General features: G+C 56.2%; 1 protein-coding gene across 2 annotated transcripts; it reads right to left on the bottom strand.

The window, feature by feature from the left end:
• Window positions 1-13,780: 13,780 nt before the first annotated feature.
• OPTC (opticin) lies at window positions 13,781-22,409 on the bottom strand. Of its 2 annotated transcripts, XM_002918188.4 has the most exons (7): window positions 21,696-22,409; window positions 20,057-20,339; window positions 19,175-19,310; window positions 17,510-17,668; window positions 16,506-16,708; window positions 15,224-15,319; window positions 14,349-14,717 (listed from the first exon to the last, which is right to left on the bottom strand). In XM_002918188.4, the coding sequence occupies exons 2-7, from the start codon at window positions 20,273-20,275 to the stop codon at window positions 14,547-14,549; spliced, it is 984 nt and encodes a 327-aa protein (XP_002918234.1). In that variant the 5' UTR covers window positions 20,276-20,339; window positions 21,696-22,409; the 3' UTR covers window positions 14,349-14,546. The 2 variants fall into 2 exon arrangements, with proteins under 2 accessions (XP_019654089.1, XP_002918234.1); XM_019798530.2 differs by lacking the exons at window positions 14,349-14,717; window positions 15,224-15,319 and adding an exon at window positions 13,781-13,990.
• Between the last annotated feature and the right edge of the window lie 1,826 nt (window positions 22,410-24,235).

The following is a 24,235-nucleotide window of genomic DNA, read 5'->3' as shown; positions in this document are numbered from 1 at the left end:
ACCGGCCCACCAAGCCTCACCCTGCTCTCGCCCCCTGACCTCCACCCCTCCCCTGCCAGACGCAGCCCCGCAGCAACCCAGCAAGACTCTGGGGAGGGTACATTCCTCCCTGCTGGGACATGGCCTGGGGAGAGAAGGGCTGGGGCTGGAATCCTGCCGAGTAGCTGTGGGTCCTGTGGTCAAGCACCTCATCCCTCAGAGCCTTAGATTTTTCTCATCTGTCCAATGGACGGAGCACCTGGTCAAATATCTGGATCGAGTGCGAGAGCCGGCAAACAGGGCTTCGCAGGGCCTCTGGCGCACGGCGGGCCCGCCCGCCCGCATCCTACTTCCCCATTGCCCTTTCCTCCTCCTAGCTCATTTGTATTCTTCTTTGCATCTGGTCGGGCCCAGGATGCAACAGGTCTGCAGGTGGTCCAGCTCCAGCGACGCCTGATATTGCCCGAAGCTGCTGTCACCTTGGCCTCACCTGCGGGGCTGGAGGCGTTAGGCCTCCGTTCCTGCTCCTTAGAGATGATGTTTCCAGATCTATGTGGCCTCTGCAGCTCCTGAGGCATCCTGAGACTTGGCAAACGAGTCAGAGCAAGCTGATACCACAGACGTGACAGGAGCCAGCACGGAGATCTTGGTATGATAATAAGCATTGGAAGCTTCTCCCCTGAAACTTGGAAATGCATCAGAGAGGCCGGTGCTCAGTCCCTGCCTGCAGCAGTGGGGGTCCCGACACAAAGGGTCTTTGTTAGTTTTCCCTCCCCTTCCACACACCTGCTGGGCTATTTTAAGTGGCAGCAGGGGGAGGTCTCCTGGGAAAGGAGCCTTTCTGGAAGGAAGACCTGGCCTCACATTCCAGGCACTGTCCTGTGGTCTCTCAGAGGCCCCAGTGCAGCCCCCTGGTCACCACGACAGCTGGCTGGGTTCCAAAAGGCGGCTCTCAGAGGAAGAGGTTAGCGCACCTCATTTCTCTTACAGCACAAGTCCCAAGTGCTTCTGTTTGTCCAGCTCTGTGTGCCAAACAGCGGCAAGCACGGCGTGTGCGTGCATTATTTAACAGAGTCCTTCCTCATAATAACCCGGAGAGGGAGTGCTATCCCCATTTTACAGACAACAAAAGTAAAACACAAGAAAGATAACTTACCTTGTGGCAGAACTAAGATTCAGGCCCAGGTTCCTCTCCCTGCGTTACCCACCCTGGGCCTTGTCCCGGGATGATCTTCTAGGGGCAAGTTTTCTCCCTCTTTCCTCCTACTGGTGAGGAGAGAGGGGCAAAGTATGTGTGAGTGGGGGTCTGCCGGGGGACAGATGGCACACACACCCGGCAGGGCAAAGGGAAACCGGCAAGGGGGTGTAAACTCCCCTGAAGGGACAGGGAGAAGAGCCGTCCCAGGGGCCTGGGGAGAGCTGTGTCCTCACTAGAGGAGTGTCACCGTAACCCTCAGGCCTGGCAGGAGGTGTGGAAACCAGAGTGAATGAGGACCAAGCTGTCTTTGCCCTCCCACAGCCCATCTCCTTCGGCTGACGCCAGGGGGGCTGCACGTCCAGGGAGCCCGGATGCCCCTGCCTTAAAGGAGGTCAGTCTTCCAAGCACAGGGCACAGAGTAGGCAAGAGAGTCGGGGGGTGCGGTGGAGGGAATGATGGCGACCAGTCTGCTCAGGGAGCTTCTGGAACTTTCTGAGAAATGCACACTGTTTGTTGTTCCAAGGAAGGGGTGGGCCGGGAAAGCAGACAGTTGTTGTTTGGCCTGTATTCAGGGCAGCAACTTTCACCTGAAGTCCTGGGTGCTGGAGCCCTAGGAGAGAAACAGAGGCCTGCCTGTAGAGAGAGGTAGAGTGGGGAGGAGTGGGGGAGAAAATGAATGTCTGAAGGAAGGAGGAAGGGGAGAAAGGGAGCTGCAAAGGCCAGCCCACCCAGGACGAGGGCCTTCATGCTTCTCACCTCCAGAAACACGCTGCCAACAGTCACTCTATGAATCTGCATTACATTCTGCCTGCAAGGCCTGTCCCTGCTGTCATCACGGATGCTGCTGTCCATGGCCCGCCTGGCCCATGAGAGCTGGCTTTCTGAGTGAACGAGGAGGGGGCAATGCCAGCTCATGCACTGCCTCCTCCAGGTAGTCTTCCCGCTGACCACAGCCCAGCCCTCCTGAGTGTCTGTGCTCCCACCGTTAGCATTGCCAACAGGCCTTCCTCTGTGGCCTTCAGACTGTAAACTTCTTAGGAGCTGGTGCGTGTTTGATTTGTCAATATAACCCTTGTGCCTGGGAGTAAGGGGGCCACAGGGCATGGAGCGCTCAGCTGAGAGATGCTCTGTAATCCTGACCGCCTGGTGCTCACCTTCAGAAAAGAGCTCAATGACCCAGTCGTGTAGTAAGGGCAGCTGCCTCCAGCCCCAGGACCCCCTCCCCCAGGGTCCTGCCTCTTATCAATTAGCAGCTGGCAAGGATGGCTCCCCTGACTGTTTCTTTGTTCCCCCTCCCCCAGCAGCTGATGGGGAATGGGGGGGGGGCGGCGGCAATGGTAACCTGCTTGCATCCTTGCTGGCCTGTGTGTGCAAGGATGGGAGACAGTGCAGACTGGAGGCCGGAAAAGGCCCCCAAGGGCTGGGGGAAGAGTGGGCTGTGGCCTTAACCCATCACACCCAGCCCGTCTACAGCTCCCCAGGCAGCTTCCGGAGAGATCATGGCAGTTCTAGCCTACCTGGGGCTCTGGAATGGAGTCCTGATTGGACCTACTCCCAGGAGATGTGTCTCTCCCTCTGTGAGCTGCTGGCCCCGGTATCTTTTATGCCTGAAGAAGTCGGGTTGAATGGAGCCTGAATCTATGCCAGGGTAGTTGGGGGCTGGGCCCATTTCTGGGGCACTGGCACGGGAAGAAGGCTCAGCTGCTGGGTGAGCCGCTCCTCAAGGTACCCGAAGGCTTTCCAAATCCGTGTCCCGGAAATGAGGGAAGAGAAGATCCTTGATCTCTCACCTTCCCCTCTCAGCTGTCCCCAACCTCTCTGTGTTTTTGGTGTCACGGAACATAGGACCTGGTTGGAGAGACAGACAGGCAAGGGGAGATAGCTGAGAGAAGGACCCTACTCCCTCCGCTGCCCCCATCCAGTCCCCCCGGGGCATCTCTCTTGTTTCCGAGTTGCTTTGCTGTCATATTTCTCTCTCTGCTCAGCCCCGCTGGCCTCAGCTGCCCGGAACAGCCCTTGCCCACTCATCCATCATCCTGGCTGCAGGGCTCCTGAGTTCATCTCACAGAGAAACCTTCCTGCCCTAGGCCTCCAAGGAGATGGGCTCAGCTGTCAGAGAAAAGAGGGGTTTCCGAAGGGGTCAGTGAGAGCGCCAGGCCCTGCAGGATTGATTGGCTATGAATTATGGATGTCACATCCTACTCAGTCCCAGGGCTCCTGAGGCAGAGAGGGTGTCCCTGCCTCCTTCCTTCCCTGATTGGCCCCTTCTCCCTCGCATGGCTTTAGCACGCACTTCTTTGACAGGTGCGTTTCTTATTAATATTACTTGGTTGCTTTTTTAAAGAGTGGGGATTGTGTGCCGCCCCGCCCCCTACAGCCAGAGCTCTCAGAGCAGGAGGGTCTTGTGGTTTCCATCCGCTGGAGCCTGCCTAGAAGCCTGGACGGCCAACTGGTGCTCGGTCTGGAGCCGTCACTGTGACTGAAGATGGGTGGCGGCGGGAAGACCCAGGGGAGGAGGGGAGAGGCAGGGGTGAGCCCAGACTGCTGGCCGGGGCGGCCAGGGCGCCGCCGCGCCCACCGCGTACTGGGCCACACTGGCTCCTAGGGAGGCCAGCCTGTCCTCTCCCTGCCCTTCTGGGTCCCCCCTGCGGCCGCTCTGGTGTCCCTTCTGCGCGCGTGCCCACGGGGCCATCCGGGGCGGTGCCGGGCCAGGCGCGCCGGGGAGTCAGTCCCACGACCACTCCCGGATGCCGCTTGGCCCTCGGAGCAGAGCCCCACCCGCGCGATCTCTGGCAGGACCATCTCGCTCACAACTCACGCCTTCCTCCTAATTCTCCCCGCAAACGTCCCGCAAGCCGGCTCCCCGCCCGCCTCCCGGCTCATCCCTGTCCAAAACGCCTTGCGCAGGACTTCCCCAGCCCCGGCCCGGCCCTTCGGATCCCCCGTGCGAAGCCCCGGCGGCTCCGGTCCCTTCTGCCGGGGCTCAGCCCCGCGCAGCCGCCCCCCAGCCTCGCCCAGCACTGCACGCCAAGGCCACTGGTGGTGCTGAGCCGAGCCGGGGGCCTGGAGGGCCTCTCGCCCGCCTGCCCTTCATCCCGCGAGCATCCCCTCCGCCGCGGGGTCTCTTCTCCAGCACCTTCCGCACCACCCCGCGTCTACCTGGGTCTCTGTCGGGGGTGGCCGCCCCACCTTGGCGCTTGTTACGCTTTGTATTTTAACCGCTTATCCCCGCACCCGCGCACCCCCGCGACAGGCCCGGCTCCTCAGCGCCTGGAGTCCCTGGCACCTGAAAAGAGATGACTCCAAGCGACTGAATGAAAGGAATGAAGCAGGGATGGGGCGTGGGTGGGCCCCGCGGAGGGGGGGGGGCAAAGGCTCACAGGTGAGGGGCAGGAGAACGGAGGACGGGGGACCCCAGGCAGGACAGAGGAGCCACGGTGCTGGGAAAGGAGAAAATAGGGCCAGAATCAGCCAGGGAGGTAATATTGCTTTGAATATACAAAACACCCTTTCCCTGGCTGTCCCTGTCAGTCCCTTCTCCAAGTGAGGAAAATAAGGCTGTTTTCCTTATGCCAAAGCCTGACTTGATAGACCTCGCTTCCCAGGAGGTGGCAGTGGCTCTGATGGGTGGGGAGGAGGCAGGAGGAGAAGGTAGAGGGTGGGGGAGAGAAACAGAGAAGGGAGGAGAGAGACAGGAGCGGGGGAGGAGAGGAAGAGAAAGCTCTTGTTCTGTGCGCTGATTACTAATGTGGTGGAAAGCGCAGCGGGTTCTGTTGGGAAGCATTTATTGTGCATGAGAAAGCAGGCAGCAGCGCTCAGGAAGCTATCCCCAGGCCCCTGCGGGAGCTGGAGAGACAGAGCCAGGAAGGTGAGCGCTGGCCAGGGTTTGGAGACTGTTTGGCCTTGAAGCAACAAGGTGAAAAGGACAGAGGGCCTGAAATCTTGGCTTTGCCCGTCCCGCCGGCCCCCATCCCAGGCCCTCTCACAAGGGGACAGGGCTCTGCTGCTCTCCAGGGGGGATAGTTCCCCCACTGAAGTCACAGACTCCTTCCTTGCAAGGGTGGCATGTACGGGTCACCGGGGCCCTTTCTCTGCCTTGCAGGGGGTGGGGGCTGCATCCAGCCCAGTCCCGGCACAGAAAGATGGCCACTTATGGAAGCTTCTGGGAGTTCGTGTCCCTGAGGGAGGGCAGTTCCTTGCAAGTGGCTGGGTCTGAGCAGCGTGCCGACGCCGGGAGTGAGTGGGATGCCCCCGTAACGGTGCCCCCTCTGCGTTAAGGGGAGCAGAGGGGCCCACCACGGTGGGGAGGCCGCTCTCCCTGGGGCGTCATGAGGGGGCAAGGCGCACTGGTTGGCTCTGAGACTCAGTAAGTGGCCTCATCTCTAAGCCCCACCTTCTCAGGGCTCTGTCAAGAAAACAAAAGGCTGTGTGGCATCTCAGAGTTCCAGACTGTACCTTGGGGATCATCTAAACCAACTCTGTCATGGCCAGAGGAGGGGGACAGAGAAGCCATTTGTGAGGCCACACAGCAGGTGCAGGTTCCCTCGGGGACAGCTCTCACCTGGGTTCCAGTCTCCACGTCACCCAGCCTAGGGGCCTCTGCCTATCCGGAGCACACCTCAAGCTACAGACTGACCCTATGGACACGGACGTCTGACTCTGACAGGGCTGAGACAGCGGAACTCATGGCGCACAGCCTTTTTGAGCGGAGGACCAAGGGAAGATTCCACTGCCCGGGCCCAGCCTGCCGTCCTGACAATATGCACCCAGGGAGCTGCTCAGCCCCTGCTCTTTACGCTCCAGCCTGGCAGGCTTTCTTGCTGGCCCTCCTCCCTCAGCTCGGGGTGCCTCCCTTCTTCCTCCGCTTCCGTTCCCCGTTTCCACCCGTGACCCTACCCAGGCCCCGCAGCCAAGCTGTGGCTTCTTCCTCCTTAAAAGGTCATACTGGCTCTGGTCGCTGTCACCTTTCAGTTTGTGAATCACGCTTCCTTTCCCTCCTCTGCTTCTAGCATCACGAATAGGGACACCAAGGGGTAAAGGTGTCTGAACTCCTTGGAGAAGGACCCACCACGGCACTTCCGATGAAATCCCAGAGAACCCTCATGCCTGAGGCCACAGAGCCTCCCGCCCCACCTCCCACCCTGCTCTGGCCACTCCCCAAGGCCTCCTCTGTCCTCGCACTTGCCCTGCTGGCTTCTGTCTGTGTAGGGCCTTGCTCCCCCTCTTCCCTCTCTGCCTGGAAAGTGGTCCCCTCGCTTTTTGCTTTTTGCACGGTTGCTGCCTGCTGGTCACAAAGGCCTGGGCTCCACAGTCACCACCTCTGAGAGGCCCCCCTTGAATACCTTTTGTAATGTGTGTGTGTGCGCGTGTCACTGGCCTCTACCACCAGTCTCTGCCACATCACCTTAGCTCTGTTGTCTTCTAGGATCTGTCCCTACCTGAATTATATTCTTTATCTGTTGTTGCTTGTTTATTCCATGACTGCCTGTCTTCCCCACAGAGAACAGGGACCCTGTCTGTCTTATTACGATGTCCCTGGTGCTTGGCATTTAATAAAGCATTGTTGTTCAAAGAGTCAATGAAGGATGCTAGAGATAGTCAACATCGAGGTAGGGCCCGGATTTTTGTAAATCTCTGTCGGTGGACCTTGAAGACTCAGGGGTTCCTCTTCCACCCTGCTTGGGAAACTCAGGTTCAAGATCCACGTGAGCCTGGATGGAGAAGCAGGGGATCCCCATCAACCCCTGTGATGGAGGAGCGGCAGCTGCTCCCTCTGTTCCCGGGGCATGTCCTCTTTCTCCAGTGTTGATGATTCCGCCCTCTTTCTTACTGCTTCTTTGCGGGCTATTCTAGCCCGGACTGAGAAAGCCCACTCACCAGACCTCACCCCGGGAGTGGATTGGTGGGAATTGGCTTGGCAGGGGCTCAAAACAAACAAACAAACAAACAAACAAACAAACAAACAAACACATTTTCTCCTTCCCATTCCTCTTCCAGGATTCCAGGCACAAGATGAGTGAGCAGCTCCTGAATTCCGAAAAACCGAGTCCCTAGTCTCCCCAGCTACAGAGAGCAAGAATGTGGGAGGTGGCAGAGAGGCAGGGGAGGGGCCAGGCTACCTCTCCTGTCTGCCCTGGGAAGGAGCTTAAACCCCTCCTGGAACACACCCCCTGGGGCTTGTTAGGATTCTGTTTACCAACACGCAGGAAGGAGCCTATTGTGCTCAGGGTGGAAGGGACGGGAATGAAATCAGTGAATAGGAGCTCAGGAGCCAAGAAGCTAGGCTCAGAGACAATAGATAGGAAGGGAGGGGGTGTGGGAAGATCTACAATGGAAAGGCTTGGAGGAGAAATCCAGGTGTGCCTGTGGCCCCATTTGGGGATGTCCCGAGAGGGAGGGGGCAGAAAGTGAGCCGTTGACAATCTGATCTCTGCAGCAGCTTTGCCTCCCCCATGCCACGGAGCTGGCCCGACACTCTGTGTATTGGGTGTGTTCTCCGTGCAAGGCTCCTGGAGGAAGTGCGAGGTGCTAGTGATTTAACAGCTCTGCCAGACACGCCACGCCGATCCTAGCTGGCGGAGGGCTTTGCCGTCTTTCCATTCCGCTTCTTACTTGTGTGACCTTGGACAAAGAACTTAACCTCTCTGAGCTCTTCTATAAAATGGGCAGTGCCCACCTCCTAGAGATACTCTGGGGATGGAATAAGGTCGTCCACGCCATGCAGGGGGCTGGCACAGGGACTGGCACCGGGTCCTGCAGATGGGGGCTGGCTGGCTTTCCCGGGGCCCTCTGGCTGTGACTTAAGACCAGGGGAGATGACCTTCTGCACTGGGTGAAGTCCTGCCTGGACACAGGGGCTTAGACCAAAGGCCTCTGAGGAATCTCACGGCCTTTGGAATATTGAATTTTTCCCAGCTTCCCATCTTTCTCTGCCTCCCAGAGTCTCTGCAGGGATCATGTCCTGATGCACTGATTTTCAGAAAGACCCTATTTTCAGACCAACTTGTTCAAAGGAGTAACATCTACCTTGGCAAGGTGATTTTCAGGAGAGTGTATAGATGATCTGAGAGCCTCGAATCCCTGAAGACTACATTTCCCCCTTCCTCTGCAGGGGCCTTAGCTTCAAACAGCTGAGTAACTGCTTAATACCTTCTGCTCCGCAGAACTTTCCCAGCCTGGGGGCTGTTTGCACCTTTCTGGCCTGGTTTTTTGCAGGTTACCCGGAGCCATGGCTGGACCTCAGGCCCTGCCAGTGGTCCCACCTCTCCTATGCCCACCCCGTTCCCCCTGCCCCCCACTGCCCTCCGTAGCTCTCCTCTGAAGGCCACAGGCTCACCTGCCATTGCTTGTACCTAAGATTCCAACCTGCCATCCTGCCTGTCTCCCAGGACACAGCGCCTTGCAGATTTCTTAGATTCCCCAGGAGAAGCGCCAGGCTCCAGGAGCCTGTCCGGGGTTGCAGGGCCCCTCTGGGGGAGGGAGCACCCCTCCCGAGCTTGCACTTCGTAGTCCTTTGCTGGGCATCTGCTGATCACCTCCCATGGGCAGTCCAGGATCTGTTGCCTCTTGGGTCAAGATGGGTCAGGGCAGGTGCCCTGTCAAAGGTTCCTGGGCCCAAGTGGGAGAGTTGGGATTGTTCCCTCTTCTGCAGGGACCTGAGAGGGGCTCAGAAAGGCTTGCAGCTAAGTCAGCTTTTAGGGTCAGGGTGCAATTGATGTGGGATCAGACACCTTGGCTTGGGACACAGGACATGTCCTGTGCTGTCCGTACTCTCTGTCCTTGCTTCTCTTAGTTCTCCTTTACCACTGGCATCTTTTTGTCACCATTGGTCCATGTTGCAGGGAACAGTAGGAATGGAACACCATTCAGGCTTAGATGTGCTTTGGGCGAGGGAGCGGGGGCCCAGGGAGCTCCAAGGGGAAGGTGGACAGAGTAAGGTGCGGGTGTGACCTGCCACATGTCACACAGCAAATTGGGGCCTGGGGCTGTGGACTCTCATTCTAGTGCTCACTGCCCTGCACCACAGTCCCTTTGCAGGTGGCCAAGCAGGAAACACCGCACTCCCTCCTGTGTATGAACCATGTGTTAGACATACACTAAAGGCAAGGGTTCTGGAAGGCAGGGCTAGCACCACGCTTCCAGGAAAAGGCTAGAAGCTGTTTGCTCTGGTACCCAGGGACGGAAGGGGACAAAGAGAAAGGAGACAGGAAACGTTCGGCGGGGCGGGGAGAAGGGGCAGTGTTCGGGAGGGGTGCTCAGTATGTCCAGGGCCACAGGTTTGGCCACGTCTGGGAGGGAGGCACAGGGTGGTCTAAAGACAAGGAGGCCTGAGTTTGCGGAGTTCATTGCAGTGACGCAGGAAGAAGATGGTCCCTCGGCTGCTTTGTCACCCCTAGAGGAGAAGGGAGACATGGGAAGGGTGGGGGGCACAGCCACGTTCTGCCTCCATGAGGAGAGCCTGGTTCAGGCTGGCAGCTGCCGCAGGAGGGAGATACGTGAGAGGAGACGGGGCTGCGGGGCTGCGGGGCCTGAGAGACAACCTTGAGAGAGAGGAGCTGCAAAACGGAGCTGGTGTGGAGTGTGGGGGAGGGGAGGGCGAAGGAAGGAGAGGAGCGCTCCAGACAGTGGAGGGGGCGGGGCAGAGCCCTGTCCACCTCCCGTCTGTCTGCCCCCCTCCTTGGGGCCCAGCAACAAGGATGCAGATGCGGGCGCGTTGGTGCTGGGCCGCCCACGTGCCTGTGGGGTGGGGCAGAGATGGGGGGCAGCGTGTGTCCTTGAGCCCTAGGGCTTTCCTGAGCTCAGAGCCTCAGAAGCTCAGAGCCTCGTGTGCTCCATCAGGATTCGGGGCCCTGAAGGCCTTGAGGCAGGCTCAGGACTCGGGTCTGTGGGCAGCTCCCATTGTTTTTCAGCCTGGGAGAGGCTCTCCGCACTCCTTGCTGGTCAGAGAGCTCTGGCGGGGGGCCGCTGGGGAGGGAAGGCAGGGCACTCATGCTTTGCTCTAGCAGCCGGGATAAGAGTTCCCATTTCTCCTGCAGGAGTTCCCAAGAAATGATGGCTGTCCCTCCCCACCCTCAGTCTTGCTTTTCTTTTTTTTTTAAGTTGTATTTATTTAAATAATCTCTACACCCCACGTGGGGCTCGAACTCACGACCCGGAGATCAAGAGCCTCACGCTCTTCCGACTGAGCCAGCCAGGCGCCCCCAATCTCGTTTTCCTATATGTTAAGTCGTTTTGCTCTTGAACAAATCACTCAGCCTCCCATAGTCTATCTGAGAAGTAGGGTAATGATACCCTCCTCACGGAGCTGCTGGGACTATATGTTAGATCCCATATGTAAAAGAGCTGCGTGCAAATTCGCAGCACAAACATAAGAGATTATTCCCCAGGGAGGAGACTAAGGGAAAAGGCAAGAGGAAGAAAGTCTAGGTGGGGTCACTCCCTGGCACCCTCCATTCTGCACCAGTCCCCTCTGGCCCTGGCCTTGCTGTGGAGCTGAGGACGGGCAGGTGGAGCGGCAGTCCCTGCAAACTCCCGCAGAAGTCCCAAGGCCATGGGGTGCTGAAGACGGGGGAGGGAGGTGCTTCTTCCTACAGGGCTGGCAGGACGGCCCCCAGGAGAGCCACCCAAGAGCAAGGGCCCTCATCAAGATCGCCAAGATTGAGTACGGGTACTGATGGCCCCTGACAACCCAGATGAGTGAGGCCCGGAAAGTCCTGCACTTGGAAGAGGTGGATTTTAAGCCAACTCAGAGTGCTCGCTGGCGGTGAGGCCGCCATCCTGCCTGACTGCCCCTCTCTCCTCACCATGGTCTCCATCTCTGGCTCCCATCCACCCTCAGTCTTTGCCATTTGGCAGGACAGGAGGGCCTCCCGCTGGTTAAAGAGGCGCTTTCTGCTCCCCGGCCGGGAGCCTGACGCTAACTGCTCTCGGTCCCCCAGAAGTCAGAGCCCCAGCTTCTTCTTGTCAGGATGGAACAGCTGCTGGGAGCCGCCTGGATTTCTCGCCCCGCCCATCCCCTCTCTGGATTCCGGAGGGGCCTGGGGACAGATGCGCTTTTTAGAAATTCTTCAGCGAGCAGCAAACAGAGGACATTCTTTCTATTCCTTGGGCTTCCCTAGCCCCAAATGGGAGATTAGCGAGGAGACAGCTGCACAGGCAGCCGGTCCCCAGGGAGATCCTGTCCCAACCGCAGGGAAGCAGCGGGCAGGAGCTGCCTCCCTCCGCTGGCCTTGAAAGGGGCACCCACACTGAAGTGAGGTGTGAGACCAGGACTTGGGAGCCCGTGCCAGGAGGGACCCGGTTTTGAATCCTGGCTCTGCCACTTACTGTTCTGTTCATGTGGGCCCCTGCCCTTCTGTAAGCCTGTTGTCTCATCTCCAGCGTGGGATAAACTTCCCTGCTTTCTAGGGTTGTCGGATTGGATGAGCTCATGTGCATGATAGTGTCTATTCTGGTATCTGGCAAATTCCAGGAGTCCAAGAATTATGAGTCCCCTTCTCTGCCCCAGAGAGGGGGTCAGATGACTTTCCCTACTCAGCACAGATTAACCCAGGGGCATGTGGGTATGATATGGCTTCTAGCACCCAGGAGCCCCAGTTTTGGAAAATTCTCTTTTTTTTTTTTTTTCAACCCAGGGTTTCTTGCAATTGGGGACCTTGAGACTTCCAGCTGTTGCATGCCTGGGCCTGGTCGTAATCCGATAAAGCAGGACATGGAAGAAGATGGGACTGGTGGATGAGACACAGAGAGAGAGAGAGAGAGAGAGAGACGGAGAGCCCGCCTACTGTAACGAGCTCCTTGGAAGACAGGAAGAGGAAGGGCCAGAGCTTCACCATTCTGAAATTCTGCTGTTCTCTACTGCTCTGCAAGGCCGGGAGCTACCGGCTCACTGTTTTCCCAATCCCAGGCGTGCCAGAATCCCCGGATCTCTAGGTGAGAAGGAGCAGGCCGGGCATGAACCACGATGGCACCTGTCACCTTTAAGACTTCCCACTCTGCAGCCTGTGTGTTGTGATTTGGTCCAAGCCTCAGCTAGCCACGTGAGCTCCAGTAAGCACTTTTATCTTCTGGAGTTCTTGATTTCTTCATCTCAAGAATGTGACTAATAATCCCTGACTTGTCTGCCTACAGGACTGTCCCGAGGATCCAAAGTACTTGGAGGGGTGCTAGGGGTGCTAGACATGCAGGGGACGCAGATGAGAGCAATCACTGCCATGTGGACCCAGCCAGACTTGGGGATCCCCCCATCTCCCCACACATTAAGTGATTGCCTTGGCAACAGAGTGCCTAGCTAACTCCCACATCTCCCTCAGGTTTCAGCTTTGATGTTGTTTCTCCAAGGTCTGCTGGCCTCTTAGACTGGGTCTCCCCCCTGTGAGCTCTTACGGCTTCTGGTAGATTCCTCTTAGCGTCTGTATCATGAGTTGCATAGTGCCATTTTGTGACTGTGTGTTGCACATGTATTTTCTGGGCCGACTCTAAGCTCCAGGAGGAAAAGGAGTGTGTCTATTACAGGTCGTCTCATCGCCATCATGGAACACAGTGCCTAGCACATGGCAGGTAGGTCCTCAATAAAATTGCCTGCCTCAACAACCCTTTTCTATGCTTCAGTCAACACCCGATGCCAAGCCCGCATCCATTATGTTCCCCTTGCCCAACATCTCCTTATAAGGCACCTCTCCTCTCTTTATAATGTAAGGAACAAGTCAGCTAGATCATAGTTGGCCTTCTTCCCATCTCCCATCACAGCAGACCTGGCCCAGAAGCCAAGGTTGCAGGTAACGGCTAGATTTATTTATTTCTCTTTGCGCAAGGCTGCCCTCTGGTGGTTAACTATGGAAGCGAGCGCGGCAAGGATGGAAACCTGCTGGCTGGGGGAGCCAGGAACAGGTGAGCGCTACAAAGAGGGCATCCAGGTGGAGATTATGGTCAGTCTCCATCCTTATGAATGGCTCTCCTCAAATCTAACAGGAAGCCCTTGGCCTAGGAAGAACAAGAAAATAAAGTCCCGTAGAAACCCTACCCTACCCCTAGTGGGTGAAAGAGCTCTTCTTCCTCCTCAGTGGTGTGCTGGCAAATGCTTAACACCCAGCTCTCTCTCTCTTAAAGAACCCCAGTGTGTAGCATTTACTGATTTCTGTGGCATAAATACCACGACCAATTTCAGACTGCCAACGTGATGTCACTGAGTGCCATTGGGAAGAGATGAGCATGAGAGATATGTCATTATATAGTAGGTCATAGTCATAGATAAGTTCAAGAACATGATTACTAGGGGCGCCTGGGGGGGCTCAGTCGTGAAGCATCTGCCTTCGGCTCAGGTCATGATCCCAGGGTCCTCAGATCAAGCCCTGCATCGGGCTCCCTGCTCAGCGGGAAGCCTGCTTCTCCCTCTCCTACTCCCCCTGCTTGTGTTCTCTCTCTCGCTGGGTCTCTCTCTGTCAAATAAATAAAATCTTTAAAAAAAGAAAAACAAAGAACACGGTTACTAGCAAAATATAGTAAAATAATTGGAAAGCAATGAATAAGAGTATTTATTACATTTATTTTCAACAAAATATATTTAAATGCGAGCTTGTAATTTAATCTTTAATAAAAGCTGTGTTTAACGATTGGCTTACAAAATTCTGGAAAATGTCATAATTGGTTCTGCAAGCCTAGTAGTAAGAGCTGGCTAAAGCATGCCATTGCTTCTCCCGCTTCCTCCTCCTTTTTCTCCCCTTCCTCTTTCTCTTCCATGACTTCCCAGCATTCCGTGGGGACAGGAGGCATGTGGAGTATAGGAATGAGCTTTACCGCAGGTGCTGCTCTTTTCTGAGTCAGGAGCCATAAGGTATTAAGGAAAGAGGATGAGAAACGCACATTTGGCTACTGAAGGACATTTACGCAGGCACATGTGTGTATGTATGTGTGTGTGTCTGTGTGCACATATGTGTGTGTGTATATGCATGTCTCTGTGCTTGCATGTGTGTGTGTGTGCATGTATGTGTCTGTGTGTCTATGTGTGTGTCTGTGTGTATATGCATGTCTCTGTGTGTCAGTGTGCTTGTGTGTGTGTGCACATATGTGTCTGTGTGTCTATGTGTGTGTATATGCATGTCTCTGTGTGTCAGTGTGCTTGCGTGTGTGTGTGTGCACATATGTGTCTGTGTGTCTATGTGTGTGTGTATATGCATGTCTCTGTGTGTCAGTGTGCTTGCGTGTGTGTGTGTGTGCGCACACACGTGCATGTAGAAGGCGGCAGAGGGGGTAGGGGTGAGTTCTGCAATTGAATCTGGGGGTTGATTCGGGACTGAACGAAAAGCCACGTGCAAAGGCAGCCGCGCCCCTGGGAGGCAGCGAGGGCCCAGGGCAGCAGGGAGCAGGCGAGCTAGCAGCAGCGGCCGGTGGGCAGCCGAGGCAGGCAGAAGTAGGCGCTGGGGAAGAGGCCCAGGTTGATGGGATTGCCGTCCAGGCGGATGTCTTCCAGCCGCCTCCGGCTGTGTTTGTGCTCCTCGGTGTCGCAGAAAGCATCACTCTGCATGGTCTCTATCATGTTATTCTGGAAAGAACACACTGACAGCTGCCAGGCCTCTGCCTGGAGAGTGCCCTCAGGCAGCGCCGAAAGTGGATCTGTCAGCTTTCCCCACCAGCTCTCCTCTGGAGAGTGGAGAAACCGAGGCACATAAGGCCATGGCCATGCAGCACGGGGTGCGGAGAGCTGGCCCATGGAGGATGGATGGAGAGCGAAGGGGAGAGGAAGAGGGAAGAGAGAGGAAGGAGGAGGGAGGAGGAGGAGACAGGGGGGAAGGGAAGGCAAGGAAGGAACAAGCAGTCAGGGGAAATGGGATGAAGGACATGGAGGGACAGGAAGCATTGTCAGGAGAAGGAAAGGAAGGCAGTCACACTGAGGCTGTGGACAATGGCCTGGCAACACCTCCGACCCATCTGCAGTAAGCTCTCGGTGAAGGAGATGCCTGCCACTGCTGCCTAAGGAGGTTCCCAGTTATCTGACCTCTGCCCCCCCCAGCACTATTCAATGTCCTTGCCCTTGGGGGTGCTGCTCACCTGCAGGTGCAGCGAGCGCAGGCTGGCGGGCAGAGGCCCGGGGATGGAGTCCAGAAGGTTGTCAGCCAGGTAGAGGGACTGCAGTTTCTCTAGCGCCTAGTGAGGAGGCAAAGGACACGGGAGGCTGGCAGGTGCTATTGGACCTGGCAGGGACGGGTGCCTGGTGTGACCCCATTCGTTCATTGAGGGTCTCCTGAGCCTCAGCCCCGTGCCAGGCTCGACCCTGGGTGCTGCGGGGGATGCCCAGTCTCTCAGGAGCTCACAGGCACTAACCCCCACCGGAGGCAGAAGGACGGCGGCTGCCATCGAGGTGTGGCAGCTGGGGGAGCCTGAAGGAGCTGGTCAGCTGGTGATGAGGGGCAGGTGAAGGGCAGGCGAGGGACAGGGAAGGGGTGGAAGGGAGGACAATTTCAGTCCAGCCTCAACTTTTCTGCTATCAGAAAGGGATTTTCCCAAATGAAAATCTCCAAATGCTAAACCTGGGATGGCTGTGAAAAGCATGTTCAGGAGACATCCAGAGCCACAGAACAAGAGCCACGGGTACATAAGGCAGACCAAATACACGAGTGTGACAGAGGTGGGGGGCAGTCGTGTCCGTGCCCCCCTTCACTTCCTCACAGGAACCGCTCCTGGAGCTCGTCCGAGCCCTGTCGAATGGGCAGCCACAGGGGCCCGATTTGTGCCCAGTGTTTAGCCCTTTCCATCGGAACTGGCCAGCCAGCGCCCAATTGGATTGTCTCCCTTATGCACTTGCTTCCAGAAAGACAATGATTAGTCAGTTAGCAGTGGGTTTTGGAAATACAGGTTTCTTCAGAGTTAGAGCGACAGCCAGCACTACCGCAAGTCACGTGCAAGCCAGCGTTTTAAGGGAGCAGAAGGTCAGGGTGCAGACAGATGAAGGGAACAGAAACGAGGAGAGACGCCAAGAGGCTGCGTGCCCAGAAGAAGGAGAGGGAGAGCTGCTGACCTTGACTTCTGGCATCCCCCCCCCATTTCCAATAACGGGCTCATGAGGCCTGAATTCTTTTTCCTGTAGGTTCTTGGGCTGGCATGTTGTCAAACACCCTTTCTTAAGTCAGAATCAGTCTCTTGCAACAACAACAAAAAAGTTTAATGAAACAATGGGAACAGATGAAGATCATGGGGTTTGATTTTCAGACCCAGAACAAGGTTGGAGCAGGGCTATCCCATGAGGGCATGGGGTGTGTGTGTGTGTGTGTGGTGTGTGTGGTGTGGGCATAGGTGGCAGGTGCGAGATGGTGGGCTACAGGCCCTGACTCACCCTGAAGGCTCCAGGCTGTATCCCTGAGCTCTGGAGCCGGTTCAGGCGGACGTCCAGGACCTCGATGGCGGGGGGCAGCACAGGCAGGGCCGTCAGCTGGTTCTCGGGGAGGATCAGCTCCCGCAGAACATGCAGCAGGCGGAGGGCGTCATCGTCAATGGAGGAGATGGAATTGCTGGAAAGGTCAATCCTCTTCAGTTTTGCTGTGGGGCACGGCAGAGAACACAGAGAGCCATGGGACCTACCGTCTTTCCTTGCCCTGGCTGGACCCACCTGTACCCCACTCCATCCCTTTTAAGTTAGGGAACGCCAGCCAGTTCTCCACCTGCATGAGGTCCAAGCTGGAAGAAATAACGTCAGAAACCAGGACCTCCTGGGAAAGCCCTCAGATTCTGCATTTCTTTCCCTGGACTTCTGTCCTGTGTGATGGCTGCCTGCCTCGGATGCGCTTGGGAGAAGGCAAGACCCAACAGGCCCACCGAAGCCTGGACCCATTCCACACCCACCCTTCACCACTGGTTTACAAAAAAGGATGCCATGGCCCAGAAGGCTGTGGGAATTAGTGGCAGAATCGGGATGAGAGCCCAGGTCTCCCAGCTGAGGGACAGCATAAGGCACAAAGGAGCAAAACACACAACAAGCCATGAACAGGTGAACAGCATCGGGGCTACGAGCCAATTTAGCCTGGTCGGGCCCGAAGGCCAGGAGGGCACAGAGCGACAGGGGCTCAGAATCCTGAAAATGTAGGCTCGATCATATCTTCCCCTTCCCAGCTTTCCAGAGCTTTGGGGAGAACAAATGAAGACAGGACACTTTTATTATCCAAAATCTTCAAGGGAAAGTGTTAGAGAGACGGGGCTATTTCCATGTGGTAGCTGGGGAGACTGAAAGCTAACAGGGAGAGACTAACTCAGGTGGGACACTGTGTCTGTGACTGTTCGTGTGGTGGGGGGCGGGGGTGAGGCAGAGGGGCTGGGGGTTCTTCTGCCAGGGGCACTGCATACTCAGCCCTTCGAAGTCTCTGGCTCGGATCTGGCGGATGCGGTTGAAGCGGGCGTACAGGTAAGCGGTGGTCTTGGGAAGAGGAGGGATGCTTTCTAGGTCAGCTTCGTCACAGTACACGGAGGAACCAAGGCACACGCAGACCAGACAGGTGGGCAGGCCTGGCAGGTGGAAGACAGAACAAAAGGAGGCCCGTCTCAGACTTCCTTTAGCCTCTGGGACAGACAGTCCTCACTCGGGGAGCGTCTGCACCCTGGCTGGCACGGAACGTCAGTGCTGCTGGCTGCTCCCGGCCCGGCACTCAGCCCCCAACCGAAGAGAAGCAGACCCATTCCCAGGTATTACCCAGTCCCGGCCCACTGGTGCTTTCATCAGGCTCCAGTCCTCTGTAGGTTTTCCTGGGCCTAGGTGGGTGTTTCTAGGACATCCATTGGTCTCTTTTCCATAGGGCTCCTCTCTGATCCCAAAAGGCACAATGAAGATGAAATAAAGCCAGGATTAAGTGGACTGGCCAATGGTTGATGGCTCTGCCGGCTGCCTTGTGGGTGAGGTGTGACATGTTCTGTATGGCTCCAAGCAGCACAATAAAGCCACGATGGAGTGGACACTGCTTGCCCAGAATTCCTTTCCCCTCCTTATGGTGTCAGCATCCCAGTTTTCTGTTGGACACGCTCTCTCCTGTTCTCATTCTATGATGAGCGGTCATTAGACATAGGCCAGTCCATCGAACCCAAACTGGTTTTAAAAAGTTGGGAGGCTTTCAAGAGTGCAGGTGGATTCCGTCACTCGCCATTACAAGGGACAGAGATAATGGGAGACCACCGGTAGTCCAACTCAAGGGGGAGATCGGTTAGCAAAGCCGCAGCCCCACAATGAAGAGGCAACTCTCCTTTGCACGCAGTGACCAGTGTAGGTGGAGCAGAGACGATCTCAGTGTCTTTCTTACCCCAAGGCCTTGAATGACAGATCCAGCTGAGGCCCCTTATGGCCTTTCTAAGCCTGAGATTCTGCAGCTCTGAGAGGTCATGGATTCCTACTGATGGCCTGATACCCTAGAGGCACCCAAGGCAAATCTCTCAAGAGAACAGGAACCAGGGACAAGCAAGTCAGGAATTAACTGCATCCCCCCTCTGCTCCAGTCCTGATTCCCAGCAGGGCGCCATCCCCTTACTGCCAGATCTGTCAGCATCCCAGTCTCCAGGAGGGCATCAGGGAGGGGAAAAGAGCTGCTAAGGGGGGAATTTAGAGCTGAAAAGCAGTAGGACTGCTTCATTTGCCCCCATGCCAAGTGATAGCCACAAAGTTATTTATTCTTCTCGACAGGCTTTTAATTGTCTCTAATCTAATTACCACTCAACCTGGTCCCCTAGTGATGCTGTTAATTAAGGTAGGGTGGCTCTGCTAGGCATAGCAGAGTGCTGGCTTTTTTTCCCTCCCTCCCATCCAATTTGTGCATGCAGCCCAAAGCATTAGGGATAGCCAGCCTCTCCCTTTGGGTTTTCTTTCTTTTTTTCTTTCTGTTCTTACTGTGGCTATCTCTCCTCCTCTCCCTTACAGAGAGGGCTGGCTCCAACCTTTCACTCCCTACACCGTGGTAGGCCCTGTGCCAGGTCACGGCTGCACAGCCTATGACCTGTGCATATGGAGATCTGTGACCGTGAACTCACCGTGGCTGCTTGGGGAGTCCAGGAGGCCCAGGGTCGTAGGCCGGGTCATCGTGGGCTTTGAAGAGAGTGTCCTTGGAGTCCCTGTGCTCTGAGGGGAAGTGATCTCGGTTGGAGCAGCTAGGGTGGCCACTTTAACCTGGGGACAGAGCACACAGCACACAGTAGGCCAGTTTTTGCCTGAGAAGGACTTTACTTTGAACTCTGGGGACCTCAGTGACCAGTTTCAAACTTGCAGAGTCACTGTGGAGAAAGGGCGAGGGAGGAAGGGAACGTCCTAAAGAGTAGCTGAGCCAGCCTCTTCCTTGGAGGCTGGCTCATGGAGAAGGAAATGGGCCCAGAGAGGGGAGCACAAGGGATCAAGGAGGCAGCTGGTGGCCCCGCTGCACCAGGGTGAGAAGCCAAGTCTCTGGATTGCCCGCGGGCCGCACCGACCAAGCTCACACAGCTTGGGCGCAGGCTTCAGGTCAGCCCCTGCAAAGGCCCGGATGGGCCGAGAAAGGACTTCAGGCTAGAAGACAGCCTAAGAACACGCAGGGCTGTGCTGCTGCTTTTTCTCGTGAGGGTATGAAGACACGGCCGATCCCCATCCCTCCCAGTGAGCTACGGCTTATGGTCTGACTTCGAGGCAGGGGGACAGATATAGGACATTTAAAGGGGGGCGGATCCCATCAAGTTTACTACAAACCAAGTAAGAAATTGAACTTTTCTTGCCCTCTTTCTTAGTATCATCTAAGTGACAAGTTCTTACGGAGGGACAAGAATCTCCAGCTCCTGGAGAAAAAGGCTTGAAAGGCTGGTGCGGTGGACAGCTGGAGAGGGGCCAGGCCCCCCGACGCCCAGTGTCTCTCAGGGAACGCCGCTGGTCTGCTGTGTGCCCCTTACCTTGGGGAGCTGGTCCCCATAGTCCATGAGCCCCTCATAGTCGCTCAAGTCAATGACCTCATCATAGTTGTCCAGGCCCAGGACATAGTCACCCAGGACTGCATAAGAATCGTCTTCCCCGAGCGTCTGATCTCTCCTCTTCCTCTCCTTGGGGAGAGAAGCTGTCCCTGCCTCCAGCAGCACCAGGGGCAGAAGGCTCAGGAAAGCCAGGAGCTTCATGGGGGCCCTGGGAGGAGGCGGCCGCAGAAATGAGGAGGGGGCTGAATCGGCTCAGCGTCCAGTCCTGGGGGGTGGGCAGGAGGAAGGGCGGCCATCTAAGAGACAGGGCTCACAAACTCACCCCACTTCCCGCCCCCACACTTTCAGACTCATGCCATTCATGATACACTCGGCGCATTCATTGCAGCGCAATCCCCCTAAAGCCTGGGGCTATGTGGGGGGGGGGCATCTCCTGCCCGCCCCTCCCTGCCCACCCCGCTGTAGTCCCTACATGCTCACACACACACTTCTATTCACTCACACAGGCGTATGCAGACACCTGGCAAAGGCTCATTTACTCCTCGCCTGCACACCCCCCCCCCCACTAAGCACACTCTCGTGCATTTATACGGATGTTCTCGCTTATACAACCACACAGAGTACAACCATTAGTCACTAAGCTTGATTTAGAGAAACTTCATCATCAAGGAGTCTTGTGGCTTTTTAAGAGCTTATTCATTCACTTACCCACTTGCTCAACAAATATTTATGGGGTATCTATTATGTTCCAGGCACTAGACTTATCTCTGGGGGTGCAGAAATAAATAGGGCACACCTAGTGCATTCAGAAGACATAGGTTTAAAAACTGACATACATTAGGGCGCCTGGATGGCTCAGTCGTTAAGCCTCTGCCTTTGGCTCAGGTCATGATCTCAGGGTCCTGGGATCGAGCCCCGCATCGAGCCCCGCATTGAGCCCTGCATTGGGCTCCCTGCTCAGCAGGAAGCCTGCTTCTCCTTCTCCCACTCCCCCTGCTTGTGTTCCCTCTCTTGCTGTGTCTCTCTTTGTCAAATAAATAAAATCTTAAAAAAATAAATGAATAAAAACTGACATATCTAAAAAAGAATGCTGGTTTACAAGATATACTTTCTAAAAGCAGCTTTTTAGAAACAAATGATTACAGAAACAAAAGCGTTCTTTGTATGTGGTTGTGGGAATATGTCCACATCTAGAGAGTTCCCTAGGTGTCTTCGTGTGTGCACAGGTGCCTATGTGCGTGCGTGATGAGCATGTGAGCCCGTGACGAGCGTGTGTAAGCTTACGCACGTATGCACAGACGGGAAGGAATGCGTGTGGTGTGGGTGTGAGGGACCCGCTGTGTTTCTGAAAGTGCAGCCCTCCCCAAAGCCAGCTTCGTACGTGTCTAGCAGATTCTCCCCCTCTGTTAAGTTTAGCTGGGCTAGGGGTAAGCCCCTGCTGTAGCAAGAATGAGCTCTTCATCAGAGCCTTCCCCCACCCCCACCTTCCAACTGCTCTCGCCTACAGCCCTAAAATCCCTGGGTTCTCCCCCAGCCCAATCCCGCTTGCTTGCACACTAGCCCCTCATTTGCATACCAATAGGCCCCGTGCCTCAAACTGTGAGCCTTACCCCTCACTTACTCTTGTTTCAGAACGGAGCCTCACAGCTTCCAGAGAAGTGGGGACTCTGGTGGAAAGGTGTTCTGCAGTGGGCCAGGGTAAAAAGGCGGGGAGCTGGCCAAGGGCATGTGGCCAATCAGACTTCTCTTCTTCCTGGTGTCCAGCTGTTTCTCCTCCTCTCTGCTCAGCAGGTCCCCCATCCCAGTCTTTTGTTTGGTGAGAGGGAATTCTCTCTCCTTCCACCCCTTCCACTCCCACCCGCATATGTACCCCTGCCCACCTCCCACCCTCATCTCCCCTTCTCTTTCTCTGCTCCTTTTCTCTTTTCGGAGCCACTGTTGAGAGGGCTGGCTGTTCCTTCTCTCTAAGAGAGCGGGAAGCAGGTGACGAAGCCCTCGGAGGGATGGGGCTTGCCTCTCTAGCTTTTTTCCAGATGGAATCCACAGATTCAAAGAGGCTGAGTTAAGGCACTCTGATCACACTGCCACCCACCACCTGGAACCCCAACAGGGACCATGACTGAACAAATTCACCAGGGAGGCTCTGAAGGCTGGGCAGTTCCAAGAGAAGGTGAATGGAGGATGAGGTAGGATTTGAAGACCAAGTTCAAGTTCTCCAATGATGATGATAATGATGATGGCAAGGAGGATACAAGAAATTCTCTCCGGGGCGCCTGGGTGGCACAGCCGTTGAGCGTCTGCCTTCGGCTCAGGGCGTGATCCCGGTGTTATGGGATCGAGCCCCACATCAGGCTCTTCTGCTATGAGCCTGCTTCTTCCTCTCCCATTCCCCCTGCTTGTGTTCCCTCTCTCGCTGGCTGTCTCTATCTCTGTCGAATAAATAAATAAAATCTTTAAAAAAAAAAAAAAGAAATTCTCTCCAACTGCTGAGGTTGGGCCCAGATGATGGACACGAGAAGCCATTGTGTAGGGGTCCTCAGGGGGCTGAGAAGAATCCTCTCCCCCAACCCCCACCAAATATGTCTGTATCAGGAGAGATTCTCTTTTCCTGGGTGCCTCCTGCTGCTGTGTGAAGGCAGGAGTGGGGTGGGGGCTGGGTGCTACGTGTTTGTGCGAGTTCTTCCATGCTGCCCCTTGCTCCCTACTCCCTCCCCCTGACCAGATACTGAATGTGGCTGTGAAGCTCCCCAAAGATCACCTAGTCCAAACAGCGTATCCACCAGACAAGGGACGGAGGGAGGTCCAGCGAGGGACAATGACTTACCCAAGGTCACCCAGAGCCAGGGCTAGGGCCTAGATTTTTCTGACACTCAGGCCAGAGAATTGTCCTTTGTTCATATGACCCTACCCCTTAATCACCTTATCTCACCACCCCGCCCGCCCTGCCCACCCCAGTTCTGAGACCATGTGCCTTGATGCCCTGGGAACAGATGGCCTCGGCAGGACTCATCTGTGCCCTGGCATACCAGGTGAAGGGGCAGATCGCATAGACTGGCCCAAGGTGCCGTGTTTGGCCTGCAGTGTTCCTGGGCACCAGCTGGTGAGGAGGCGGCGTCCCCAAGCCCAAGGACCTGGTCACCAAAGGCACGCCTGTTCCCGTACCCTTGGCAGCCCACCATCGGGGGCCAGGCACCAACAGGGGCTCTGCTGGGTGGAGGGAGAGATAGCTCCGGAGCCAGCAGAGTGCCCAGGAAGCAGATGGTACATTTGGCGCGCTGTCCTCCCCGCCTTTCTCCCCACAGCCTGGGCTTTGCAGGCAGAGACTAACCCACCCCCCACCCCCATCCCCCAGGCAGGCTGGGCTGGGCTCCCACTCCCATCCCACGCCATTCATTCCCTGCGAGGAAAGCAAATGCGACTGTTCATTCATCGCCCCTGCCGCCTGCTCCCACTCTCCCACCGCACTTTCTCAGTGACACGCACCCGCAACCAGTCCTCCCCCGCACGCTTTTTAAGCCTGCACCCCGCGGGCGCAGCCAGTCTGCTAGGGCGCATGCGCAGGCTCCTCCGCACCCCAGTAAAGAGCCCCTTCCGACACAGTAGTCTCATCTCAGACCCTCTCTCGGCTTCTACTATTGCGTTTACAAGCTCGCCCGTCCCACGTGCTAGTTCCCGTGGAGTTGAGCACTGTCCACGGCTTGCGTGCGTGACATGTGTGGGAACCCACTCACCATCCTGCTGTTGGGGCGAGCGGCTCAGCTCCCTGGGAGCCTGCGCCAGGGGCCAGAGGTGCTGGAGCCCTTCTAATCCCCATGTCTCATTAGGAGAAGCACAGGGCATGCTGATGGAAAGGAGGTGGCAGGCTGTGGGGACAGGAGTCTGGCCAGCTGACCCTGTTGCTGCCCCTTTCGTGGGCAGGCATGGGAAGTTCAGGAGCCCTCCTGCTGTGTGGACAGCAGGGATATATTCCCTGCTGAGGACCTGTAGCCACATTAACTCTGTGACCTAAACACATTCCTCTCCCTTCCTCAGGCGCTACCCCATGACTTCCTACCTTTTGGCTCACGCTGTTTCTTCTCCTGGTTATGTGCTTTCCTCCCACCCTCCCCCTCCAGGCAAAATCTGATTCATCCCTAAAGATCAAGCTCAAATGACAGGAGC

Source organism: Ailuropoda melanoleuca, chromosome 8 (assembly GCF_002007445.2).
Source record: "Ailuropoda melanoleuca isolate Jingjing chromosome 8, ASM200744v2, whole genome shotgun sequence".
Taxonomy (NCBI): domain Eukaryota; kingdom Metazoa; phylum Chordata; class Mammalia; order Carnivora; family Ursidae; genus Ailuropoda; species Ailuropoda melanoleuca.
Note: the sequence above shows the minus strand (reverse complement) of the source record. Positions and strands in the feature narration are given on the sequence as shown.

What these genes read in the sequence shown, in the direction of transcription:
- OPTC (XM_002918188.4), bottom strand. Translation starts at nt 20,275, where the DNA reads ATGAAGCTCCTGGCTTTCCTGAGCCTTCTGCCCCTGGTGCTGCTGGAG. An exon ending in ATGGGGACCAGCTCCCCAAG is followed by an intron (nt 19,311 to 20,056) that starts GTAAGGGGCACA and finishes CTCTGTCCCCAG; the next exon opens with GTTAAAGTGGCCACCCTAGC. An exon ending in GGACTCCCCAAGCAGCCACG is followed by an intron (nt 17,669 to 19,174) that starts GTGAGTTCACGG and finishes TCCACCTGCCAG; the next exon opens with GCCTGCCCACCTGTCTGGTC.